At 39.3% G+C, this 25,933-nt stretch overlaps 1 protein-coding gene across 1 annotated transcript; it reads left to right on the top strand.

The window, feature by feature from the left end:
• The first annotated feature begins 9,246 nt into the window (after positions 1-9,246).
• Positions 9,247-20,969, top strand: skic8 (SKI8 subunit of superkiller complex). The gene is made up of 11 exons (XM_062993653.1): positions 9,247-9,288; positions 9,707-9,764; positions 11,473-11,500; positions 11,656-11,761; positions 11,989-12,161; positions 12,351-12,499; positions 13,856-13,949; positions 17,177-17,270; positions 17,421-17,513; positions 18,433-18,511; positions 19,759-20,969. The coding sequence occupies exons 2-11, from the start codon at positions 9,753-9,755 to the stop codon at positions 19,846-19,848; spliced, it is 918 nt and encodes a 305-aa protein (XP_062849723.1). The 5' UTR covers positions 9,247-9,288; positions 9,707-9,752; the 3' UTR covers positions 19,849-20,969.
• The last annotated feature ends 4,964 nt before the right edge of the window (positions 20,970-25,933 follow it).

The following is a 25,933-nucleotide window of genomic DNA, read 5'->3' as shown; positions in this document are numbered from 1 at the left end:
GCTGGTTGCCTAGCTCAGTGTTCTCACTTAGTACTCCCTCTCTCTCCTGTCCTTTAGTCTCTCACTCCTCAGATCCTGTCCCCAAGAGCTCTGCCTATCCATCAAACTACAGCCTTAAAGGTGCACTGGCTAGAATTGCATTAATTATTCCAAGCTAGAAGTTATTAGGGAACACAGTGAAACAAAACTGTTAAAGCATTGAAATGTGATCAAAGTATAAGATAAAGTATAAACCACAGAACGCTGTGCCCTGCACTACACCAGAACTCAGTAATAGCTTATCACATAGTTATAATTTGGTATCAACTGCTGTTTTTCATTTACCTCTTTAAGATCTCTACTAAAGGACTTAACATGTTAAGTTTAATGATGATGTAATCAATAACTACAAAAACATAAACCACCCAGAGAGAAATTTAGAGAACAAAACGATTCCGCTAGCTCTAAGAAGTGGCACATTTTGTATTTTGATATTGAGCTGGATATTGGTTGGTATTACTGGTTACTGGCTATCTTTTGTTCTAAAAACCCAGCAACAGTTATTAACAGCATGTAGGAAACATTTGCTACAACCATACATATACATATACATACATATATGTGTGTGTGTGTGTGTATATATATATATAATTTTCAACCATAACATTAAAACCACCTCCTTGTTTTTACACTCAATGTCCATTTTATCAGCTCCACTTACCATATAGGAGCACTTTGTAGTTCTACAATTACTGACTGTAGTCCATCTGTTTCTCTGCATGCTTTGTTAGCCCCCGTTTATGCTGTTCTTCAATGGTCAGGACTCTCCAACACAGAGCAGGTATTATTTAGGTGGTGGGTCATTCTCAGCACTGTAGTAACAATGACATGGTGGTGGTGTGTTAGTGTGTGTTGTGCTAGTATGAGTGGATAAGACACAGCAATGCTGATGGAGTTTTTAAACACCTCACTGTCACTGCTGGACTGAGAATAGTCCACCAACCAAAAATATCCAGCCAACAGCACCTCGTGGGCAGCGTCCTGTGACCACTGATGAAGGTCTAGAAGATGACCAACTCAAACAGCAGCAATAGATGAGCGATCGTCTCTGACTTTACATCTACAAGGTGGACCAACTAGGTAGGAGTGTCTAATAGAGTGGACAGTCAGTGGACACGGTATTTAAAAACTCCAGCAGTGCTGCTGTGTCTGATCCACTCATACCAGCACAACACACACTAACACACCACCACCATGTCATTGTCACTGCAGTGCTGAGAATGATCCACTACCTAAATAATACCTACTCTGTAGTGGTTCTGATCATTGAAGAACAGCATGAAAGCAGGTTAGAAAGGTATGTAGAGAAACATATGGACTACAGTCAGTAATTGTAGAACTACCAAGTGCTTCTATATGGTAAGTGGAGCTAATAAAATGGACAGTGAGTGTAGAAACAAGGAGATGGTTTTAATGTTATGGCTGATCAGTATGTACAGTGTATCACAAAAGTGAGTACACCCCTCACATTTCTGCAGATATTTAAGTATATCTTTTCATGGGACAACACTGACAAAATGACACTTTGACACAATGAAAAGTAGTCTGTGTGCAGCTTATATAACAGTGTAAATTTATTCTTCCCTCAAAATAACTCAATATACAGCCATTAATGTCTAAACCACCGGCAACAAAAGTGAGTACACCCCTAAGAGACTACACCCCTAAATGTCCAAATTGAGCACTGCTTGTCATTTTCCCTCCAAAATGTCATGTGATTTGTTAGTGTTACTAGGTCTCAGGTGTGCATAGGGAGCAGGTGTGTTCAATTTAGTAGTACAGCTCTCACACTCTCTCATACTGGTCACTGAAAGTTCCAACATGGCACCTCATGGCAAAGAACTCTCTGAGGATCTTAAAAGACGAATTGTTGCGCTACATGAAGATGGCCAAGGCTACATGAAGATTGCCAACACCCTGAAACTGAGCTGCAGCACAGTGGCCAAGATCATCCAGCGTTTTAAAAGAGCAGGGTCCACTCAGAACAGACCTCGCGTTGGTCGTCCAAAGAAGCTGAGTGCACGTGCTCAGCGTCACATCCGACTGCTGTCTTTGAAAGATAGGCGCAGGAGTGCTGTCAGCATTGCTGCAGAGATTGAAAAGGTGGGGGGTCAGCCTGTCAGTGCTCAGACCATACGCCGCACACTACATCAAATTGGTCTGCATGGCTGTCACCCCAGAAGGAAGCCTCTTCTGAAGTCTCTACACAAGAAAGCCTGCAAACAGTTTGCTGAAGACATGTCAACAAAGGACATGGATTACTGGAACCATGTCCTATGGTCTGATGAGACCAAGATTAATTTGTTTGGTTCAGATGGTCTCAAGCATGTGTGGCGGCAATCAGGTGAGGAGTACAAAGATAAGTGTGTCATGCCTACAGTCAAGCATGGTGGTGGGAATGCCATGGTCTGGGGCTGCATGAGTGCAGCAGGTGTTGGGGAGTTACATTTCATTGAGGGACACATGAACTCCAATATGTACTGTGAAATACTGAAGCAGAGCATGATCCCCTCCCTCCGGAAACTGGGTCGCAGGGCAGTGTTCCAGCATGATAATGACCCCAAACACACCTCTAAGACGACCACTGCTTTATTGAAGAGGCTGAGGGTAAAGGTGATGGACTGGCCAAGCATGTCTCCAGACCTAAACCCAATAGAACATCTTTGGGGCATCCTCAAGCGGAAGGTGGAGGAGCGCAAAGTCTCGAATATCCGCCAGCTCCGTGATGTCGTCATGGAGGAGTGGAAAAGCATTCCAGTGGCAACCTGTGAAGCTCTGGTAAACTCCATGCCCAGGAGAGTTAAGGCAGTTCTGGGAAATAATGGTGGCCACACAAAATATTGACACTTCAGGAACTTTCACTAAGGGGTGTACTCACTTTTGTTGCCGGTGGTTTAGACATTAATGGCTGTATATTGAGTTATTTTGAGGGAAGAATAAATTTACACTGTTATATAAGCTGCACACAGACTACTTTTCATTGTGTCTAAGTGTCATTTTGTCAGTGTTGTCCCATGAAAAGATATACTTAAATATCTGCAGAAATGTGAGGGGTGTACTCACTTTTGTGATACACTGTATGTGTGTGTATATATATATTATTTACATGTATATCTGTTTCTCTGTTTTTGATCTCAGTAATTAACTGAGATTAACTGTTGATTTCCAGCTGTTGATTTCCAGCACAACACTGGATTCTCCAAATGCCACTAACGCGATTAAGATATAGTTGCCATTTTTGCCCATCACTTCACACTTTACGAGTTTACCTATCATGACAAAGCCATGTTGTTAGAGTTAACTAAAATGAACTAAAAATCTAAATTTGAAACCTCTAATAAAATTATTCAGACCCTTTGTAAAAACCCTTAAACAGCAGTTTCAGCTTAGTGTTATATACCCTTGCCCCTGATGTGTGCCCAGCTGCAACTTGAACACAGAGATCCATAGACATTCCATAGAGGTGCGACTTGTAAGCACTTCAGGTGGAAGTTTTTCTAATTGTCACGGTTTCTCCTTTCCACACTTGCTAGCTCCATTGTTGGCACACTTGCTTTTCTCTGAAGGTGTGATACTGTGCTGCTTTGTCCAGTCTGGTCTTTCACTGGCGTGTGAGGCCAGCATTCATTACATTTCTGGGAACTCACCCTAGTATTGCAGCGTTTGGGCCTTACAATGGACTACCTTGTTCCTATTCTTGCAGGTGTGTGGATTCCACCCCTATACAAATAAAGTGTGCAAAAAATCAAGGGTCTGAATACTTGAATTTTGAATCCACTGTCTATGATGATAATTAGTTAATCATTAACATCCTTTTTTAAATATTGGGTTACATCAACATTACAACTGAATACGTATGAAAATGTATGTTAGTATAAGTGTAATCAACTCATCCCTTATGCTTACATTTCTTTACATTACTTTGTTTTTGATTATTTTTACATTTAAAATTACAGTGATTTTATCTGCTAGTTAATAATAATCATCAACCTCTCTCTTCTTTTAATTTATTGTATGTATTTATTTATTTTTGCTTTCTGTGCTATGCTTCCACTATCTTGACAGCAGCAGATGATGTTGTTAAGTGGTGAGGTGATGTAAGGTATGGTCCAGATTTAATCATCTACTCATGTCAGGATGAATATCTTGCAGCATCAGTCATGTATGAGTTATTTATACAAAGCAAAGCAGCGAAGTCTCAGTACAGAAAAGATCAGAGCCACTAGCAATCCTAAAAAAAATACTACTATTAATCATTTTTTTCATTTAGGAATAATCAAAGATTCTTGATGAGATATAACAAAATAAATAAAATATTGTTCTTTCTTATAGGATTCTTTAAAAAGGAAAAAAAAGGTGAGTGTGGTGGTGTGATGTAGAACAACCAACAAATCTCCTGCATTATTTTTCACTTTCTTTAAATGAATAAGTCTTAGTAGTACTTATAAGGTTTTTTAATGTCTGTAGGGTTTTTCACAAAGTTATTTGTGTTCAACCTCTCTGAAACATGCTAGTAAGTGGATTGACTGCTCTAATTTGGATGTAAGACTGCCTCTGATGTAAGAAAATAGTAAATAGGCATGTACGTGATTTCCAGTATCACCCCACCTAGGTGAATAAATGCATTGAATGAATGAATTGTCATTGTAAATATAGTGCAACTAAATTGTTGCTATTATTGTTGATTGAAGATGCTGAAATTGGTGGTAGGTGAATTGAGTACTCTAAATTACCATGTCTGAGAACCAGAGTATGATGCCTTGCGATGGACTAGCGCCCTCTCCAGGTGTGGTTATATGTGGTTACTTTCTCTCTCTCTCACCCTCTCTGCATTTCAATCTAGGTCAACTATGTATTACAGAAAGAACTACTGAATCTTTCAAGAGAAAAAGATAATACTCTTAGCATTCACACACATTGAAAGAGGCTGATTTTAGCACTATCAGTCTGTCTGAACAACATCTCTGCAACATTAGTTACATTTTTCTTAGTCATCTGCCTGTGTATGGGTCAGTATTATGTCTAATTTCACTTTTTTCTTTAATTAATAAGAACAACACATACATGACATTACTGTACAGCACATCATTTCCTTCTTTCTTTATCTTTACTTACTATTTTGTACTGGTTAGGATGGTCAAGTTTATTGTAACAATGTCATAGGTTGCTGTTACGTTGCAGTTTAGACCTATTAATTTAACTTCTGTTTAATTCTCATATTCGAAACTGAAATATACAACTGAGATAGCAGTGTTAAAATGCAGATTCAAGCATTTGCTTATTATTTGCTTAATTATTCATTGTATAATTCTGTATAAATATTTGTATTATTAATAAAATAGAATAGAAGCTCAGAGTACACAGGTACAATGACATTTTGCATGACATCTATCCAATAGAGGTAGCAGTAGAGAAAAAGATAGGGGTAGTAAAATCACAAAAATGATCTACATTATGTATAAAATAATTTTTCACACTCTGTTTAAGTAAATTTGCATTGTAGTTTTTAATATTAAAAACTGAATATGTGTGCAAATGCTGCATAGTCCATGTGTGAGCCATAGTATTGTGTGTGTTTGAGTGTGTGTGTGCGTGTGCAGTCTTTTTCAGTTCTGTGGTGTGTTCTTTGTCTGGATGGAGAGGAACAATTGTATTATCAGAAATATAAGAAAGTAACATGGCATTGCAACATTTCTGATAAAGTCTTAATATGTATATAACAAGTGTTGTAGCAGAGCACAAGTGTTTTATGTTCCATGTGGTGCATATTTAAAAGAAAATGGCATTTGGAACTTTATAGATGGGTTTGGATTTTTACACAGATCATTTATAAACAAGGCTTTATTGTAGATAAAAAAAACACAGTAAAGTTTGTAATTTAAATAATTGCTTTCTACAAGATATTTTTATGTACTTTGTTCTGTTTGTTCTGTTTATTGTATAGTTGTTTAATATGTAATACATCTAAGTACTAAATATTTTAAAGTAATTATTATTAAAATGCAAATACTGTAATATTACAAATTACAAGTTGACAAAAGTGGCATGAATTGATGCTGTTAATCCCTGTAACAAAACATAAAACCAAAATAAGTAAGGACTGTTTTTGACAGCAAAGGTGATTGCATGGCTTAGCCGATCTCCTGATTTGATTTTTTTAATGTATGAAGGATTTTGACATTTGAGGAAACCTTGTAACCACCATGCAGCCAAAAAGCTATTTTCTCTTACTGTAAAAGACTCAAATCTATCAAATAATGTTTGCAGCAAATACTGTTTTGTGGTGTCTCAATATTTTCCCTTGACCATTTTTAATGTATATTAATGTATTCTGTATATTAATACAGTGCCTTGCAAAAGTATTCAGCCCCCTTGAACTTTTCAACCTTTTGCCACATTTCAGGCTTCAAACATAACGATATGAAATTGTAATTTTTTGTGAAGAATCAACAACAAGTGGGACACAATCGTGAAGTGGAACGAAATTTATTGGATATTTTAAACTTTTTTTAGAAATAAAAAACTAAAAAGTGGGGCGTGCAATATTATTCAGCCCCTTTACTTTCAGTGCAGCAAACTCACTCCAGAAGTTCAGTGAGGATCTCTGAATGATCCAATGTTGACCTAAATGACTGATGGTGATAAATAGAATCCACCTGTGTGTAATCAAGTCTCCGTATAAATGCACCTGCTCTGTGACAGTCTCAGAGTTCTGTTTAAAGCGCAGAGAGCATCATGAAGACCAAGGAACACACCAGGCAGGTCCGAGATACTGTTGTGGAGAAGTTTAAAGCCGGATTTGGATACAAAAAGATTTCCCAAGCTTTAAACATCTCAAGGAGCACTGTGCAAGCGATCATATTGAAATGGAAGGAGTATCAGACCACTGCAAATCTACCAAGACCCGGCCGTCCCTCTAAACTTTCAGCTCAAACAAGGAGAAGACTGATCAGAGATGCAGCCAAGAGGCCCATGATCACTCTGAATGAACTGCAGAGATCTACAGCTGAGGTGGGAGACTCTGTCCATAGGACACAATCAGTCGTACACTGCACAAATCTGGCCTTTATGGAAGAGTGGCAAGAAGAAAGCAATTTCTCAAAGATATCTATAAAAAGTCACCTGGGAGACACACCAAACATGTGGAAGAAGGTGCTCTGGTCAGATGAAACCAAAATCGAACTTTTTGGCCACAATGCAAAACGTTATGTTTGGCGTAAAAGCAACACAGCTCATCACCCTGAACACACCATCCCCACTGTCAAACATGGTGGTGGCAGCATCATGGTTTGGGCCTGCTTTTCTTCAGCAGGGACAGGGAAGATGGTTAAAATTGATGGGAAGATGGATGGAGCCAAATACAGGACCATTCTGGAAGAAAACCTGTTGCAGTCTGCAAAAGACCTGAGACTGGGACGGAGATTTATCTTCCAACAAGACAATGATCCAAAACATAAAGCAAAATCTACAATGGAATGGTTCACAAATAAACGTATCCAGGTGTTAGAATGGCCAAGTCAAAGTCCAGACCTGAATCCCATCGAGAATCTGTGGAAAGAGCTGAAAACTGCTGTTCACAAACGCTCTCCATCCAACCTCACTGAGCTCGAGCTGTTTTGCAAGGAAGAATGGGCAAAAATTTCAGTCTCTCGATGTGCAAAACTGATAGAGACATACCCCAAGCGACTTGCAGCTGTAATCGCAGCAAAAGGTGGCGCTACAAAGTATTAACGCAAGGGGGCCGAATAATATTGCACGCCCCACTTTTCAGTTTTTTATTTCTAAAAAAAGTTTAAAATATCCAATAAATTTCTTTCCACTTCACGATTGTGTCGCACTTGTTGTTGATTCTTCACAAAAAATTACAATTTCATATCGTTATGTTTGAAGCCTGAAATGTGGCAAAAGGTTGAAAAGTTCAAGGGGGCTGAATACTTTTGCAAGGCACTGTATGTATCTTTATTTATATGGTGGTTGGGTGTCTACATACATGATATGATTTGATATGATTGGTAATGTCTAAGGGGAAGCGGTTGGTCAGATGGCAGAGGCCATTGGCTGCCTGTCCTGAGATTGTTACCGCATTGCACCCAGTGATTTCAGGAAAACCTGACTCACCAGGTCTCTGACCAGCATAAAGGGGTGGTAGAAAATTAAATAAAAAAAGGTTTGTTTCTGTTTATAAATTCATTCTTTTTGTTTATATTTATAAGTAAAATATCTAAGGGTATTATGCATGTAAATATTTTATTAACAATAAATTAATTTATAAATAACAAAAACGAAAGTGGGTTTGCATCATGCTTCCTCTCCACTAATGTTGATCCCTGCTCTGATTGAGGAGAATAAAGCTAACCCACGCCCCCTCCGACACGTGGGCAGCATGCCGTATGCATTTTATCACCTGCACTTTTGACGAGTGCAGTGCAGCTCAGCGTTGTGTACGGAGAGACATACTCTGAGAGCACTCTTTTCTCATCTCTGTGCAGGCGCCATTAATCAGCCAGCAGAGGTCGTAATTGCACCAGTCATGGGAGAGAGACCCCATTCGGCTTAGTCCCGCCCATATCTGAATAACAGGCCAATCGTTGTTCATGTGGCTGCTCAGCCTTAGACGGTAGGCAGAGCTGAGATAAAACAAAAGTGGTTAAATACATGTTTCAATAATTATTTTTAAAGCTACATCTACCATATAGACTGAACAACAGATGGGCTACAGTTAGTGTATACCCAGTTTATCTGTGTAGTCTGTGTGGATTTTTAAACATATTTAATGCATGTACGTATCAGATAGATAATAAGTGCTTGGTGAGTTCATAGTTGTTATTTTGTTTACAGTTTATAGCTTTTATTTTGTTTGCAGTGCATAGCTGTTGTTTTGTTTACAGGTTATAGCTTTTATTTTGTTTACAGGTTATAGCTTTATTTTGTTTACAGTTCATAGCTGTTGTTTTGTTTACAGTTTATAGCTTTTATTTTGTTTGCAGTGCATAGCTGTTGTTTTGTTTACAGGTTATAGCTTTTATTTTGTTTACAGGTTATAGCTTTATTTTGTTTACAGTTCATAGCTGTTGTTTTGTTTACAGTTTATAGTTGTTTTGTTTACAGTTCATAGCTGTTGTTTTGTTTACAGGTTGTAGCTTTTATTTTGTTTGCAGTGTATAGCTTTTATTTTGTTTTTAGTCAGAAGCTTTCAGCGCGTTACGAAGAACCCATAATGCACTGCGCAGTTGTCATGGCGTCTTGCTGGTGAGCGCAAGCTGTATTTTGGAATAATGAGTTTGTTTCATAATTTACGTTTAAAATTATTGAGTTGATGCGAAGCTGCTTCTCACATTATAAATATATTTACGATTGCTAATATTACGGTGGCTTTATGTGCTTGTTTTGTTAGGACAGTGTAGCATGGCATTTAGCTTTGTAGTCTGTGAGATAGCTAGCTAGCAGATAAGGATAAGATCCAAATGGCTTTATGTTTGCAATTGAGTGCACTACGCAGTGCGTATAGAAGCTATCGTGAAGCGCTCTTTGTAGTGTACTTGTATATGTCATAGGATGCTTTTTGATATTCAGACTTACATGATCTGTTTGGTTTCACTGTTAGTTTACATATTAAACTCAGCGTAATAAGCGTGTTTTATTATAGTTGTTTGTTTTAATGTAACAGATTGGAGACTGAAGACTGAGAACAGATCCACATTCAGCAGCACACCATGAGCACTCAGGTAACTTTCTATAGCAGCTAGCTAACCCATAAGAAAACCCTGGAACTGCTATAAGATTTTAATCCTGTGAAGAAATGTGTTCATGTCGTTCTTTGACTACAGCTGCGTGCTCACGTCAGGTTTGCAGCCAGTATTTTGACATTAACAACGTAATTACAAAGTTAATATTACTTTTAAGGATTGCAACAGCAGGTTCTGCATAATAACAAGTGTTCATCAACGTTTCAGTGTGATTCTTTAGTTTAATCTTGTAAAAAGAAAAGAAAATTCAGCCGAACTGGGTTTTTTTTACCGAAACATTTACGGTCTGATGGAAGAAAATAGGACAGTGGTAGATTAGTAGTTTAGTTACTGGACTAATGTTTATAGGGTTGCTGGTTCAAGCCCCAACGTACAAGTTGCCAGTGTTGGGCCCCTGGGTAAGGCCATTAACCCAGAATTGCCTGCATTGTATTATAAATACAGTAAAATACAGTATCCTGAATGTTTCAGACAGGTAAATGCTCTAGACTTGAAGGTTTGTTTGTTTATTTATTAGGATTTAACGTCATGTTTTACACTTTGGTTACATTCATGACAGGAACGGTAGTTACTCATTACACAAGATTCATCAGTTCACAAGGTTATATCAAACACAGTCATGGACAATTTAGTGTCTCCAGTTCACCTCACTTGCATGTCTTTGAATTGTGGGAGGAAACCGGAGCCCCCGGAGGAAACCCACACAGACACATGGAAAACATGCACAGGAAAACTCCACACAGAAAGGACCCAGCCTGCCCTACCTGGGGATCCTAGAGTTGAAGGTAAAGCCAGACAGGTTGTCAGAATGAAATGTTGCTTATGCTGGCACTGGCCAATTCACAAACTAAATAGAATGTTACAGTGGTGGTTGTGTGTTCGCTTGGAACTAACTAGAGGTAACGCAGGGCTGGCTTGTACTATGTGCCTGACAGTGAATAGGGTGATGTGTCTAGAGATAGAGATTTGGGTTTATTCTGGTTTTGTAGAGCTTTATCTTAAGGATTGTTGCATTCAGTTTCGATTTCTGTGTGTTCAAGCTACAAAGTGGGGAAAAATAAGGTATCCACTAGTCCAGCGTTTTTTAAACCCAGGACTAGTGGACTAGGCAAGACGTAGCCTAGTGGTTAGGGAATTGGACTAGTAATCAGAAGGTCTCTGGTTGAGCAAGGCCTTTAACCCTCAATTGCTCAGACTGTGTACTGTAATGTAAGTCACTTTGGATAAAGGCGTCTGCTATATGTATGCGAAAACCCCCTTGTGGAGGCTTAATGTTACATCTTGTATAGAGAGAGTAAGATGCATTGTGTTGTCTGGGTTGCCTAAAAAAAAATCATGGACAAAATGTGGGTCACTTAAAAAAAAAAAGTTTGAAAAACCCTGCACTAGTCTACTTCATTTGCTCTGTCCAAGCACTAAAAGGTCATGAATGGGTTTATTGTCCTGTTATAGATGTCTTTTCTAGTCGAAGGCTATGTTTTGATTTTCTGAAACAAACAGAAATGGGCAATTGACATTTATTGAGGCTTGACTGTGTTTCACAATACACGCTCTTAATTATTCTGTTTGACCTAACTTAATTGCGCCCTGAAGTATTTATTCGTAATTGTAAATTTTCAGTGTTCTGTGTCGCATTTAGTGTTTTTGTATGTTTCTTACACTGTGTTTCTTTTCCTGTTCATTTCAGTACAGCATTTTATTTAAGCAGGAGCATGGTAAGTTCCACTTCATGAAACACACATGGAATGTCTGATTAATACTTAATGTAGTTTTGTGCTTGTTCTGTTTACCAGCTTTTTAATCTGCATAAGCAAATGTTTCCCAAAGCTGTTGGGAGTACTTCTAAGTCCCTGCGCCTTTGTTTCTGTAGCCCATGAAGATGCCATATGGACGGCAGCATGGGGAAAAAGTGAAAAGGATGGATCAGAAACTATTGTCACTGGTTCTCTGGACGACACGGTGAAAGTATGGAAATGGTAATGTATTCTTGGTGGATTGTAATTATATTGAATTCATCTTGTCTGTGTTGCTGACACTTGAATATTTATTATGTAAGCATTTTATACTATATTAAGTATTCATAAATTACTATGGTAGATGTACAGTTACTTATTGCCATACATCCTTTTATTTTTCTTCTGATATCTGGTTTGTTGCAATTGATTTTTGGTAGCATTTTAATACTGTTTTTAAATACTCTCAGGTCAGATGAAAAGTTGGAGCTTCAGTGGACTCTGGAGGGTCACCAGCTCGGTGTGGTATCTGTAGACATCAGCCAGAATGGTGCTTTTGCCGCCTCCAGCTCCCTGGATGCTCACATCCGCCTCTGGGACTTGGAATCAGGCAAACAGTTCAAATCCATGGATGCAGGCCCAGGTAAGGCAGCAGACAGCATTATATAAATATTGTTAGATGTGAGACTTGGTAAAGAGCTGATGTATTCTCTACATTTAACACAATAGCATAGTATAAGGAACACAAGGCACATGGGGCTTTCATGATGCATGTGCAGGTGTGCAATAGTCTGACATTATGCCTTGTTTTCTTCTGGACTGTCTTTCTTAGTTGATGCCTGGTCGGTAGCTTTCTCCCCCGACTCCAAATACATCGCCACAGGCAGTCATCTTGGCAAGGTTAACATCTTTGGCGTTGAGAGTGGAAAGAAGGAATACTCGCTGGACACCAGGGGGAAGTTCATTCTGAGTATCGCCTATGTAAGATCATCCATTTTTATCTGTACAAAATGTAGCCAAGTAGTCTACCTGTATGCTTTGCGTGAGTTTTGAAAGACACAAGCACAATAGAAGTGGACTTGTATGAGTCCTTTGTTCACATGCAAGAACCAATCCATTTATATTGCACACAAGAAACAGGGATTTGAATAGGAAATACTGGACATTAGATCTTAAAGTTGGTCAGTGTCAACCCCAGTATTGAACTGATAGATCCCTGGTGGTAACTTTCACCCTAATATATAATGTGTTTGCATAAATGTGCACACGCTATATCTAATACTGAAGAAAAACAGCCTCAAAGCTTAATGCTGCCACCACCATACGTCACTGTAGGTATGATGGTGTTCATTATTGTTTTTTGGAATTCTGGGCAAAAAGTTCATCAGACCATAATGCATTTTTCCACATGCTTTTGGTAAACTTGATGTAGGTGTTTGCACAATATAGCCAGGCTTGGATGTTGTTCTTGCCACATACCCCACAGACCAGACATACACTATATGGCAAAATGTATTTGGACACCTGACATCCCATTTCAGAAACAAAGGGTTTTATAATAAAGTGACCTTTGTTATCAAATGAGATCCCTTTGATACTTTGTAAGCTTTGTGTGAACCATAGCTTTTGCTGTAAGCTGCAACTAAGAAAATATCAGGAAAATCCTATTAGAAGAGCTGAACTTTATATATAATCAGAGTCAGAGACTTTAATTGATGGCAGGTGTCACTGACTGTCAATTTACCATGAGTTTGAATGTATTTTGTTTAATCTGAACACAGCCACATCAACAATTATAAGAGAATGTGCCTGCTTATGCAACCACATTATTTTACGTTTTTATTGTCCCCTGCAAAACGATTTCGGCTTGGTGGGTAGCACCGTCACCTCACAGCAAAAAAGGTTTCCCTGGTGGAGCAGTCCTGGTCCTTTCTGTGTGGAGTTTGCATGTTCCCCCAGGAGCTCCAGTTTCCTCCAACATTCCAAAGACATGTAAGTGAGGTGAATTGAAGATACAAAACTGTCCATGACTGTGTTTGACATTAAACTTTAACTGATGAATCTTGTGTAATGACTAACTACGGTTTTTATAATGAATGTAACCAAAGTGTGTAAAACATGACATTAAAATCCTAATAAATAAATATAAACAGTTCAATTGCACAGATTATAGATTACAGATTTTATTAAGTCTAAAATCATTTATCTGGATCTGTCTTTTTTCTGCCATTTTACCAAAGGTGTGTAGACTGTATTCACTGTATGTATATGTGTGTGTAGCCTACCAAAAGAGGATAGTATATAAAGTGTCTCTCTTTCTCTTTCCTCCTCTTGCAGAGCCCAGATGGAAAGTACTTAGCCAGTGGTGCCATTGATGGAATCATTAATATTTTTGACATTGCAACTGGAAAACTTCTGCACACGCTGGAGGGTAAAATTCTGCCTGCATTTTAAACATGTGAATCTTCATTAGTCTATTATTGGTGCCTGTGTTTTGACTATTTCTAGTTAATACATTAAGGTTAGTTATATTTTCCTAGTTTTCCTACACTCTGTTCACACTTTTTATACACTGGCCACTAGTCATTCCAAAGAAAGGGTTTTCTGACTACTGCTGAACATGATCTCTCTTTACATCTGGTACTTTTGTGAACAAATGTGCTTGAAAAAACAGACTCCCAAACCACACATGACTGTACTGCATTTATTTATGTTAGACATCCTTATCCTGGTCACTGCTATGCTGATTATTCATCCAAAGCCTGATGCAAGAGAAAAGGATATTAATCTATTTTTGATTGAATCCAGGACCCTAAAGCTCCGCTGCAAGCTCATACTTGCAGTGGCACTGTGATGCTCTACTTAAGCAATAGAACACGAGAGGGAGTGTGTTATCGCGAATAACATCACGGCTGTGATTCGGTCGTAGGCACGAGCCGAAGGCGAGTGCCGTAGACCATCACAGCCGTGATGTTATTCGCGATAACACACGACCTCGAGTGTTCTATTGCTTTTATACAACAGTTTTTACAAAAGAAAGAAAGAAAATAAATCAAAGAAGCCCTGAATTTCATAATAAATATGCTTTAATATTGACAATACCTTCCGCCAAAAAGTAGTTCCACAACAAATATAAAGTTTAACACTACAAAGCAGACATTCTAAGTTGCAAAAACTCATTTCAGGGAGGTAAGAACAACAAGAAGAAAAAGGTAACAACCTCCGAAGGGAAAAAAAGAAATAAAAAAACCTCTTGCACACACCAGAGGATATACGGGTGATAACAGAATTCTTAGAAGCTGCTAACTGGGCTATTATGCTCACTGTTCGCGGTACAAACACATTAAAGTTCCCTACATAGTGCACTAGAATGTGTATCAAATCACGGATTTATGTTCGCTACACAGTGCACTAGATATATAAATAAAATGTATTATTATTATTATTATAGTGAATTAGACAATTGGTTATGTTCCCTACACAGTGCGATAGATTGTATATCAGATCACGGATTTAAAACGTGATCGGGAGCTGTGTCGCCTGCGTGCACGTTTGTGTGTGAAGTATTATTAAAAAGAAATACAGGAGATAAACTGTTCCGTAGAGCTTTGTTTTATTGCATCCTTAAACTGAACCCACGCATGCGTATACGGCATCAAGCATAACTCCGTATTCTGTGTTAACCCTTTAACGTCTTAAAGGCACAACAGTGTGCATGCAGCTTGTCGTTACTGGCAACGCGTCAGCGGAGTAATACCGTTGTGGTGTGAAAAGCCCGTGCTGTTGTCACGAATAACAGCACGGTTAGAAGGCTTCTCAACCAATCAGATTGTACGGTCGGAACTAACTGTTGTATAATGTACTACATAAAATCTAAATAGTTACAATGCCAGTGATTTACTCATTTAACACACGGTTGAGAACTGGAGTTGTGATGCTTTAAGAGACCTGCCTTATAGGCACATTTCTGGCTGTTACTGTGCTATTTAAACATTACTAAGGTTTTAACTGAACCAGTGAACTAGTAAGACAGGCTTTGGCTGGCTATGTGTAGCTAGCTACTTTTTTGAATAATGGGGTAGCACGGTGGCTTGGTGCAGGGATGGACTGGCCATCGGGAGGGTCGGGAGTTTTCCCGGTGGGCCGCTGAGAGAGTGAAAAATAAATTCTGTTTTAAATATTCCTGAATAATAATCCTGAAGTGTGCATTGGCCCACCACAGTATCCTCGCTGCATGTCCATTGGCCAATCACAGAAATGTCCCTCCCCCAGGATAAACCGTAATCACAAGCACCAGTACAAAAACTATGAATGAGTGCGAGCTGGAGAAAGGATCGAAAAAGCGTAAAGGAGGTGCAGAAAAGTGCAGGAAACTGGACATCCTGTTTGGCAGTGAGGAACTACAGCATATCCAGAGAGCAGAAAAGGAAAAGTTCTAGTTAGCGTTCAGTGACTCTGCTTCATTAGTAACGCCGTTTAAGAAGAGACTGTGGGCCCATCTCAAATGTCGCCTATGCCCTACTTAGGGTACTGCCTAACAGTACAAAACATTTCTTTTAACAGTCACTAATGATTAATAAGTAGTTATCTAAGCTACTGTTGGATATCAGGGGCTTTAAACCAGCCGTTTTAAGGACGATTTTTGTAAAAGTTCTGTGATATCATGTCCAAGATAGTGCACTACATAGGGCGGTGGATATAATTTGAGACGGTACCATTAGTCTGCTCCTCAGAAAAAATAAACACTATCTTGTCCTCTATAATACAGAAAGGAAAATGCAGCTGTTCAGGACATTTTTTAGAGTGATTATGTTCATAGCGCACATGGTTAATTTCCCTTGTCAACATATAAAGTATTTATTTCTTTGCTCATCGGAGCAATGCACTAATTTGGAACAAACGTGAATCACGTGTGAATAAAAGTGCGAAAAAAGCATATTTACCAGTGTTGAAGGTTTAATGAAAGAAAGGTTTAATTTTATTTCTTGCGGTTTAATGAGACAGGATGGGGAAATCCTATAGAACCATTTAAGAAATTGTAAATTTTATGTGTGTGATAGATGGATAGAGCTATTAATCCCAAAGGAAAGTGTTGGAAATATATATATTTGTTTGTAGTTATTTTTTTATTATTTTAATTTTTATTATAGTGAGTTATTAACTTTAGTGGTAAGATAGATGAAAACTATTAATATCAATCGTCTAACATTTGATTAGGGGGTGATATGTGTGGCGCGATGTGCTTGTAGTGGGCTGGTGAAGAAAAAAGTCCAGGGCTGAATTTTGTTCCCAGTCCAGCCCTGGCTTGGTGGGTAGCACTGGTGCCTCACAGCAAGAAGGTCCTGGGTTCGATTACAAGTCCAGGTCCTTTCTGTGTGGAGTTTGGATGTTCTCCCCATATCCGTCTGGGTTTCCCTTGGGAGCTCCAGTTTCCTCCCAGAGACATACAAGTGAGGTGAATTGGAGATACAAAATTGTCCATGACTGTGTTTGACATTAAAAACTTGAACTAATCAATCATGCGTAAGCAGTAATTACCTGTCCTGTCATAAATGTAACAAAAGTGTGCAAAACATGATGTTAAAAGCGTAAAAAAATCAAATAAATAAATAAATTATTAAATAATGAATAATATTTTTTGTTTTTGTGACTTGACAGGTCACGCTATGCCTATCCGCTCTCTCACCTTCTCTCCCGACTCTCAGCTCCTAGTCACAGCTTCAGATGATGGCTACATCAAGATTTATGATGTGTAAGTCGAGCTGTGTGATTTCAGTCCTATCGTTATTGATAAAAGAGGAATTCAGTCTTAGATATTTGTTAAAGTGTACACTTGCTGCTCAGCCTGACTTTAAGAATTCCTGCTGTGAGTGAATAAGATTGAGAGTCATGTCTGTTACAGGCAACATGCCAACCTGGCAGGCACTCTGAGTGGCCATGCGTCTTGGGTGCTTAACGTGGCGTTTTCACCTGATAACAAGAACTTTGTGTCCAGGTAGGTGGTCACTTGAAAATGTTATGTCATTATAGGGATGCGCTGAGCCCATATGTTTTACATTTTGATCAGCACAGCTGAAATTAGCTAAAAATGTTTGCACCATAGCGTCCACTAGGTCTTGAATTGCCCTTAATTGTAAAGAATATGAATGATGTAGTATTTTAAGTAGCAGGATATTTTGTTAACACTGCTATGTCACAATTATTTAACCCCTACTTAATAGTGCAGATCTTAAAACTTACTTCAAGTCTGTATAGACTTCAGTTGGGTCACAACATGATTAAACCATTCAGGGACAGCACAGTGGCTTGGTGGGTAGCACCAAGGTTCGATTCCCATGTGGAGTGCTCCGGGTCCTATCTGTGTGGAGTTTGCATGTGTTCTATGTGTCTGTGTGGGTTTCCTCTGAGAGCTTCGGTTTCCTTCCACAGTCCAAAGACATGTAAGTGATGTGAATTGGAGATCAAAATCACCCGTGACTGCTACATTAACCTTAAACTAATGAAGAGATTGAAGGGTGTGTTGGAACCATGGTAAAAACTAAGGAACTCTCCCAAATGCTGAAAGAGGAAATAATTTAATTTCACCCAAGGGACACTGGGTACAAGAAGATTTTTAAAACCTTAAACATTCCTAGGGGCACCAATGGAAAAATTGCCCACAAGTACACACCTTGAAAAATAGGTGCACCTGCAACTCAGCAACCTACGTTTAAGCCCTTGATTTAAAAATATATCAAGGTTTTACCTGCCAGATCTATTGCATAGCAAATACATGCTGTTATTTACCCGTCTGCACAATATAACAATAGGGACAATTCAAATTCAAGAGTTCATTTTCACAAATAGAAACTTGAGGCTAGTGCAGCTAGTATTTTTTTGTAATAACATCCTGCTTTTGTTCCTGTTGTTTGTAGCTCGTCGGATAAAAGTGTAAAAGTGTGGGAGGCGAGCACCAGAGCGTGTGTGAATACATTCTTTGACCATCAGGATCAGGTGCGTCTCGGCTGCTGTGCTGAATTCTGTACTTCAGTGTTCTACAAACGTTTGGATAAATTCTTATTTTTTTGCAAGTAAAATTAAGTCTTATCATCCCCTATAGTGGAAAAATGTAAAAATGGCAGTCACACAAACAGTAACACAATTGGCCGTGTTTTGAGGGAGGGAACATCGAACAGGGTCTCTTTGTTACACGGTCTCCGGGACTGGTCTGGGTGCCTGTGTGAGTGGAGAGGGGGGTCTACATGGAGACACATGGCTCTTTATATGTGATACGGCTCTGTGTGGGAACACAACACTGGCAGGTGATAAGTAGCGGTCGCAGATTGAAGGTGGGAGGTGTTGGAGGGGACATGTTTTGATTAGACTTTTCTTGATTAGACTGAGGGTTTTGCTAGTGGCAACTCTGTGGATTCACAGTTGGGAATTGGAAGTGGGGGAAAATCCAGGTAAAAAATATATTAGCCATGTTTATATGCAGTAATCTGTAAATTGAAAGCTTAATAGAAAATGTTTAGGGATACACCCCACCTCAATCAATCAAGTAAATGGATTATTATTATTATTAATTATAGTATTATTTGGACTCTCTGGTAAAACAGCAGTAAATTACACTAGCCCACTACCACTGGGTTTGATTGTGCTGGGGTTTAAATCTGCCCCTTGGCTAGCAGATTGGCTATATCTTAGGTGCCTATTCTGACACACACACAGTTGCCAGCTGCATCCTTTCACCTGACTGCAGTGGAGTGTCACGGAGAGATGCTAAGCTCTCCAGAACATTTATTCCAAGTGCAGGTGCTGCTACCAGACAGCAGAGCCTGCAGTTGTACAGTGGCAACAAATGTGCATCTTTCTCCGCCTTATAGACACAGCCGTGTCATAGTCGTGCCTGTGCGGACACCCAGTCAGGTTGATGGCACCACCTGGGCTTTAAACTTTAGTGGGCTAGCCTGGATTAAATAAATAAATACAATAATAAATAAATAAACATATGATCTGGCTACTTACTTTGCTTGACAGTGTGCTTGTACTTCTAGCTGGTAACATTGGCTTTAAGAGTCATGGTCCTGTAGTTGTGGGGTGAAAGCAAAGTCTGCTGCTGTATTTCACCTTGTAACCACGAGGGCCAAACTTCTACTCCTTGCATCTTTACCAAAAGAGTTATAATTAAAGGTTTTGTGCTGATCTATTTGTTTGTGTTTGTGTGTGTGTGTGTGAAATATTTGAATGTGTGTTTGTAGGTGTGGAGTGTGCAGTACAACAGCAATGGTTCAAAGATCATTTCAGCCGGAGATGACAAAGCCATCCACATCTATGACTGTCCCATGTGAAGCAACTACAGGCATACTTTTTTATTGCTGTCTTTATGTGGGAAACTTCTAACATATAATGTATGTCTTGGCTGGACTGATTGGATGTGGTTACCTGTAGCCAACGGCTTGTAGAAATTTCTAAAGCTCAGCTGAGTTCTTTGTACAGAAACAAACCTGATACTATTTGCTTTGTCCATTTTCCTATTACATTCAACTGAAAGCTTACATTGCTGCTCTTGAGAGCTAGCTCTAGGGCTTCAAGTTCTACACATGTATGTTAATGTGGAAGTAGTTTTTTTTTGTTTTATTTTCGTTTTCTAAACCATTTGCAACTTGGCAGACAATAAATCTTTTCATAATATTTTAGATGGTATGAATCCTTAGAAATTGTTCATTTTAAATGAAGAATTAGAAGAATAGAAGAATTGTTCATTTCACACGAGCTGACATCTCGAACTCGTCGGTTCGAATCACAGCTCTGCTCTGCTGATTGGCGCATTTACAGGGAGGGTGCCTGAGGGGATTCTTGACAGAGATGGAAGGGCAATGGGATCAGGCTGTGGCTGCACAAAGCTGATCCACATATGAACTCGCCTAGCGAGATTCTTAGGAACCAAATAGGTTTAATGGTACTGAGTGAACCCAATGCACTTAAGCTTACCTACACCCATGGCTTGTGTTGCTTTTTTTAATGATTAGGGGGAGAAAAGGAAATTCATCTAATCTACCCAAGTGCAAGATCCATTTTGCTTTTCCTGTTTTTTGCTGCACCAAAATTGTAATTTAAAGGCTCAGGTAATAATATTTGTTTAAAAAAATGGTTGGATGTACATTTGATTTAAAATGAATGAATAATACAGGCTTTAAGTTGTATTTGATGTGAACTGGACACATCACAACATCTGGAAATTAACTTCTGTTCATTTATTAAGTATCCACGTGATACACAACACTCTTGAACACATCCATAGAAGTAATCTGTTTATCTACATTACAGAGAGACAGGTTACATTTTATAAAGCATAAATTTCAGATTTGGCCCCAAAGCACACAATATCACTTCACCTACAACACAAAATCTCAGAAATGGCAGAGACCCTGATAACACAACCATTCAATAAAGTGTGATGGACAGTAAACGGGGGTACACGTTTAATTGAATACTTCTCTTTAAACTTTAAGCAATACATTCACTGTGATCAACAGTTTATAACAAAGGTTCTTAACTAAAATGCCAGGAAGTGATTTAAAAGTTGAGATTTGCACTATGTGGCCAAAAGTTTGTAGACTTCTTACCATGAGCATCTTGGACATCCAACATAAAACACTATTCTGGGAGGTCTTTTCATAACATAGTGTGGTTGTTGGAATTTGTGAAATCGTGCACTGATGTTGGCCGAAAAGGTTTGGCTCAAATTTGACATCTTATATAGCCACAAAAGTATTCAGTGGGGTTGAGGTATGGGTTCTGTGTGGGCCACTGGAGTTCCTTCAAACTCGTCAAACCATGTGTGCACAATATTAGTTCCTAGGACACAACGTTAGGACGTTGGGAAAGAAAACAAGCGTGACTTTAAAGATGATATGACGTGTTATCGGCTATGAAATTGTCACTTGCTTTCATTAAAACATGAAAATAGGTAGACTTAAATCAAGTTTGTGTTGCAGGCTGTTGGAATAATCAAGGCACCAATTCGTTTTTGGACAGACCCCGTGTCATCCTAGACTTTGCTTTAAGCACAGGGTCCTAGACATGCTTTAACGGTAAGCACACATTTTGTGGTTTCTGGAGCGTTTACATACTTTTCGCCATATAGTGTATCTCAGAGATTACAGGTCACGTAAAGCTCACAAAAGAACACTTGCAAAACCCAGAATGATTTTGGCCTTCACACACATATCGTACAAACCAATAAAGAAAATGAAAAACATAATGGCACATACATGCAACACATGAATACTTCTTAAATAGTTTGTCTTGCTGAATTCCAGTGTCTGTTGTTTAGTTTAAAGTTCAGTGTATTGCTTCTTGTTTGGATAGACTTGGTAAAATTATTAGTGCTCAAATCTCTATGTCCTGGCTATCATAAAATTCATACAATTACAGATTATTAGCATAATAGGAAAGGTGTGATACGTCAGTTCTAATTAGCAGTCATTGTGCAAACACTAAACCCATGATTAGTTTTGAGCATTTGCATTAGGGACCTCATTTATAAAGTTCTGTGGTAGTAATCCCAACTGCAGACGTATGAACACATACAATTTATAAACCATTGATTTTCTAAAGTTTATCTCCTGTTTATTGACCACAGTGTGCTTTTTAAAATCACGAGGCATGTAACTCAACATCAACTTCGTCTCCCTAAATATCTTTATATTTGTTATTTTCACCTTCACGTATACCTGATTTTTTCTTTTCATTTGTGCCACAACCTTAGATCATTCCTTAATGCTTCTCGTATTAATCTGTATGTGCGGACAAGTGAAAACACTGATTGCCTACAATGACATTTCCTGCCTGAGGGGGTCGCCCTAAATTCATAAAAGTTTCACAATTCTGTCGTTTACCTGGTAAAAATATGCGAAAGACTAGGAGTAGCTAATTCGATAGCTCACTTAGATCATTGATATCGGCTCATCTTTGGCTACCAGTGACATGAAGGTGCACATACAAATTAATAACCTACTTATCATTGGCTGTCCTAAAAAAATTATTAGCCTTCCCCAAGCCGGCCAATAGCACTGCTGAGATTTAAACAAGTACACTGCCTGGCCAAAAAAAAGGTCACCACCTGGATTTAACTAAGCAAATAGGCAAGAGCCTCCCATTGGATAATTACTGCATGGGTGATTATGTTCCAGCTGGCAACAAGTTATTTAACCCTAACTGATGCAGTGAGTAGCTTCTCATTTGTTAAACAACCATGTCGAAAGACTCATCCTGTGGTCATGGAAAAGATGTTAATCTGTTTCAGAAGGGTCAAATTATTGGCATGCATCAAGCAGAGAAAACATCTAAGGAGATTGCTGAAACTACTAAAATCGGGTTAAGAACTGTCCAACGCATTATTAAAAAGTGGAAGGACAGTGAGGAAACATCATCTACGAGGAAGGAATGTTGTGGGAAAAAAATCTTGAATGATCGTGATCGGCGATCACTTAAACGTTTGGGGAAATCAAATGGTAGAAAAACTACAGTAGAACTCAGGGAGATGTTCAATAGTGAAAGTAAGAGCATTTCCACACGCACAATGTGAAGGGAACTCAAGGGATTGGGACTAAACAGCTGTGTAGCCTTAAGAAAACCACTTGTCAGTGAGGCTTACCGGCAAAAATGGCTTCAGTTTGCTAGGGAGCATACAGATTGGACTCTGGAGCAATGGAAGAAGGTCATGTGGTCTGATGAGTCCAGATTTACCCTGTTCCAGAGTGATGGGCGCATCAGGGTAAGAAGAGAGGCGGCTGAAGTGATGCACCCATCATGCCTAGTGCCTACCGTACAAGCCTGTGGGGGCAGTGCTATGATCTGGGGTTGCTGCAGTTGGTCAGGTCTAGGTTCAGCAACGTTATGTGCCCAAAGAATGAGGTCAGCTGACTACCTGAATATACTGAACCACCAGGTTATTCCATCAATGGATTTTTTCTTCCCTGATGGCACGGGCATATTCCAAGATGACAATGCCAGGATTCATCGGGCTCAAATTGTGAAAGAGTGGTTCAGGGAGCATGAGACATCATTTTCACACATGTATTGGCCACCACAGAGTCCAGACCTGAACCCCATTGAGAATCTTTGGGATGTGCTGGAGAAGACTTTGCACAGTGGTCCAAATCTCCCATCATCAATACAAGATCATCAATACAAGATCTTGGGGAAAAATTAATGCAACTCTGGACAGAAATAAATGTTGTGACATTGCAGAAGCTTGTGGAAATGATGCCACAGCGAATGCGTGTCGTAATCAAAGCTAAAGGCGGTCCAACCAAATATTAGAGTATGTGACCTTTTTTTTTTTTGGCCAGGCAGTGTATCTCAGTGGTGGTGGACTAGCGTGATCAGTGTTGCCAACTCCTTAGTAAGGAAAGTAGCTATTGGCTGTCCTAAAAGTCGCTATATGACGTCATCGCCGAATTTGCATAAGGGTCAATTTATGTAATTGACGCTGTAAAAGAGAGGGAGAAAGTCGTGGGAGAGACAAAAAGTGAGTAAAAAACACCCTTAATATGTTTAGAACTACAAATAAACTTTCTTCTGTTGATTCTTGGTACTCCACACTACAGTGGATGGTGTCATTGGAAGCATGACTTACAGCAAGCTGCAGAGAGTGACACACACAACAAATAAGAACCAGATCTTTGTGGCCATATTCCTCCTTCAGAACTTTATGGACCCCATTATTAATCCCCGTCATAACGAAGGCATTGTCAGTCCCTATCCCCAGGAGTTTCTCTTTTTTAAGACAACACTTCTCCAGGAAAGCCACAACAGATCGGGCTATAGATCTGGCATCTACTCCCTCCAACTCAACAAGCCTCAGAAATGTTGATACAATTGTGTGTTTGGTATTACTAAAGTACCTTATCAAAACCCCCCTGTACTTAGGAACACTAACATCTGCGGACTCATCGAGCAGGAGGCTGAAACTCTGGTCACCCACATCTGCGACCAACTTTTTTTTTTTAGAAAGTATGGTGCTAGAACACCATTAATCATTTCCATGCACTTTGTCCTGTGCATTTTTAAGTGAGTAGCATCACTGGAGTCTGAGAAAGCAGCTTTACATGCTTCCCCAATGTAATCGCATGCCAGCATGGAACAGTGTTCCGCAATAGCTAATGCCATGGTGGCTTCAGCCTTTTTTACAGAGTCAATTTTTTCACTCATCAATGGCAGCTTGCTTTGGATGGAACTGTTATATAGCTTTGCCTTTTGAGTATGCTTTTGAGTTATCATGTGTTTTTTTAAATCACAAAGTTAGGTGTAGAAATCAGCCTTACAATACAGGCAGTATGTTCGTGTATCATCTCCAATAAACGGCTTCAACCAGCCTTTCTCCCCCTTTAGCGCATCCAATTGTTCAATTTGCATCGTGCTTCCTCTCTGTCTATGCCGAACCCTGCCCTGACCGAGGAGATCGAAGCTAACCCATATCCCCTCCGAAACATGGGCAGCAGCCGGATGCATTTTTGCCACCCACACATCGATGAGTTTGGCGCCACCTAGCGTTGCATGTGGAGAGACACACCCTAAGGGCACTCTTCCTCATCTCTTGTGCAGGCCAAGGTCGTAATCGCATTCTGACAGAGAGAGACCCACATCTGGTTCTTTGTCCCACCCCCCAACTGAGCAACCAGCCAATCATTGCCCATACAGCCACTCGGCCTCGAACCGGTGAAGCAGAGCTGGATTCGATACTACGTACTCAGAATCCAGCCCTGGTTGCAGAGTGTCTTTTTACCGCTGCTCCACCTGAGCGGCTTTCAACCAGCCTTTAAATTCAGGCTTTGATTCCTACTCCTCCTTTTTGAGCGTACAGTTTAGACTGAGACATGATGAGCTAGCTAGCTAGATGTTTAGAGGCACACACACAGTGGACGAGGTGAGTAAGCGTCGCTTTTTTTGAACAAGAGTTAAGTTGGCAACACTGAGCGTGATACACTACTGTGCCACCAGAGCATTAGCAAAATCACTTAGGAGTCCTGCTACCAAAACATACTTCTACAGCTGCACACACACATTCATGCATTCACTCCTTCTCTTGTTTACCTATATATTCATACTTTGCTTTGTTACTGTATTGCCCCAATTCTGACACCACCTTTGTGTGTGTTATATATGTCATTGTTACTTACTATTAACACTGATTACACACTGACCATTGTTGCTGACTATGTGAATTTTAGCATCACCAGTATTTACCCAATTTATACTGGCTACTTAGCATAGTCACATGTCACAAAGCAAGCTATCTTAAACACCTTGTAAAATTATTGCCACAAATAATTGAGGCTAGTTTCTTCAAAATTTGCTGGTGAGTAATCCAGTTATTCTATTATTATTGGTATCAACCACTGTTTAGAACTCTCAGATTAAAAAAAT

This window comes from Trichomycterus rosablanca, chromosome 1 (assembly GCF_030014385.1).
Source record: "Trichomycterus rosablanca isolate fTriRos1 chromosome 1, fTriRos1.hap1, whole genome shotgun sequence".
Lineage (NCBI taxonomy): Eukaryota > Metazoa > Chordata > Actinopteri > Siluriformes > Trichomycteridae > Trichomycterus > Trichomycterus rosablanca.
The sequence above is the reverse complement of the archived record's forward strand: the minus strand, read 5'-3'. Positions and strand labels throughout refer to the sequence as shown.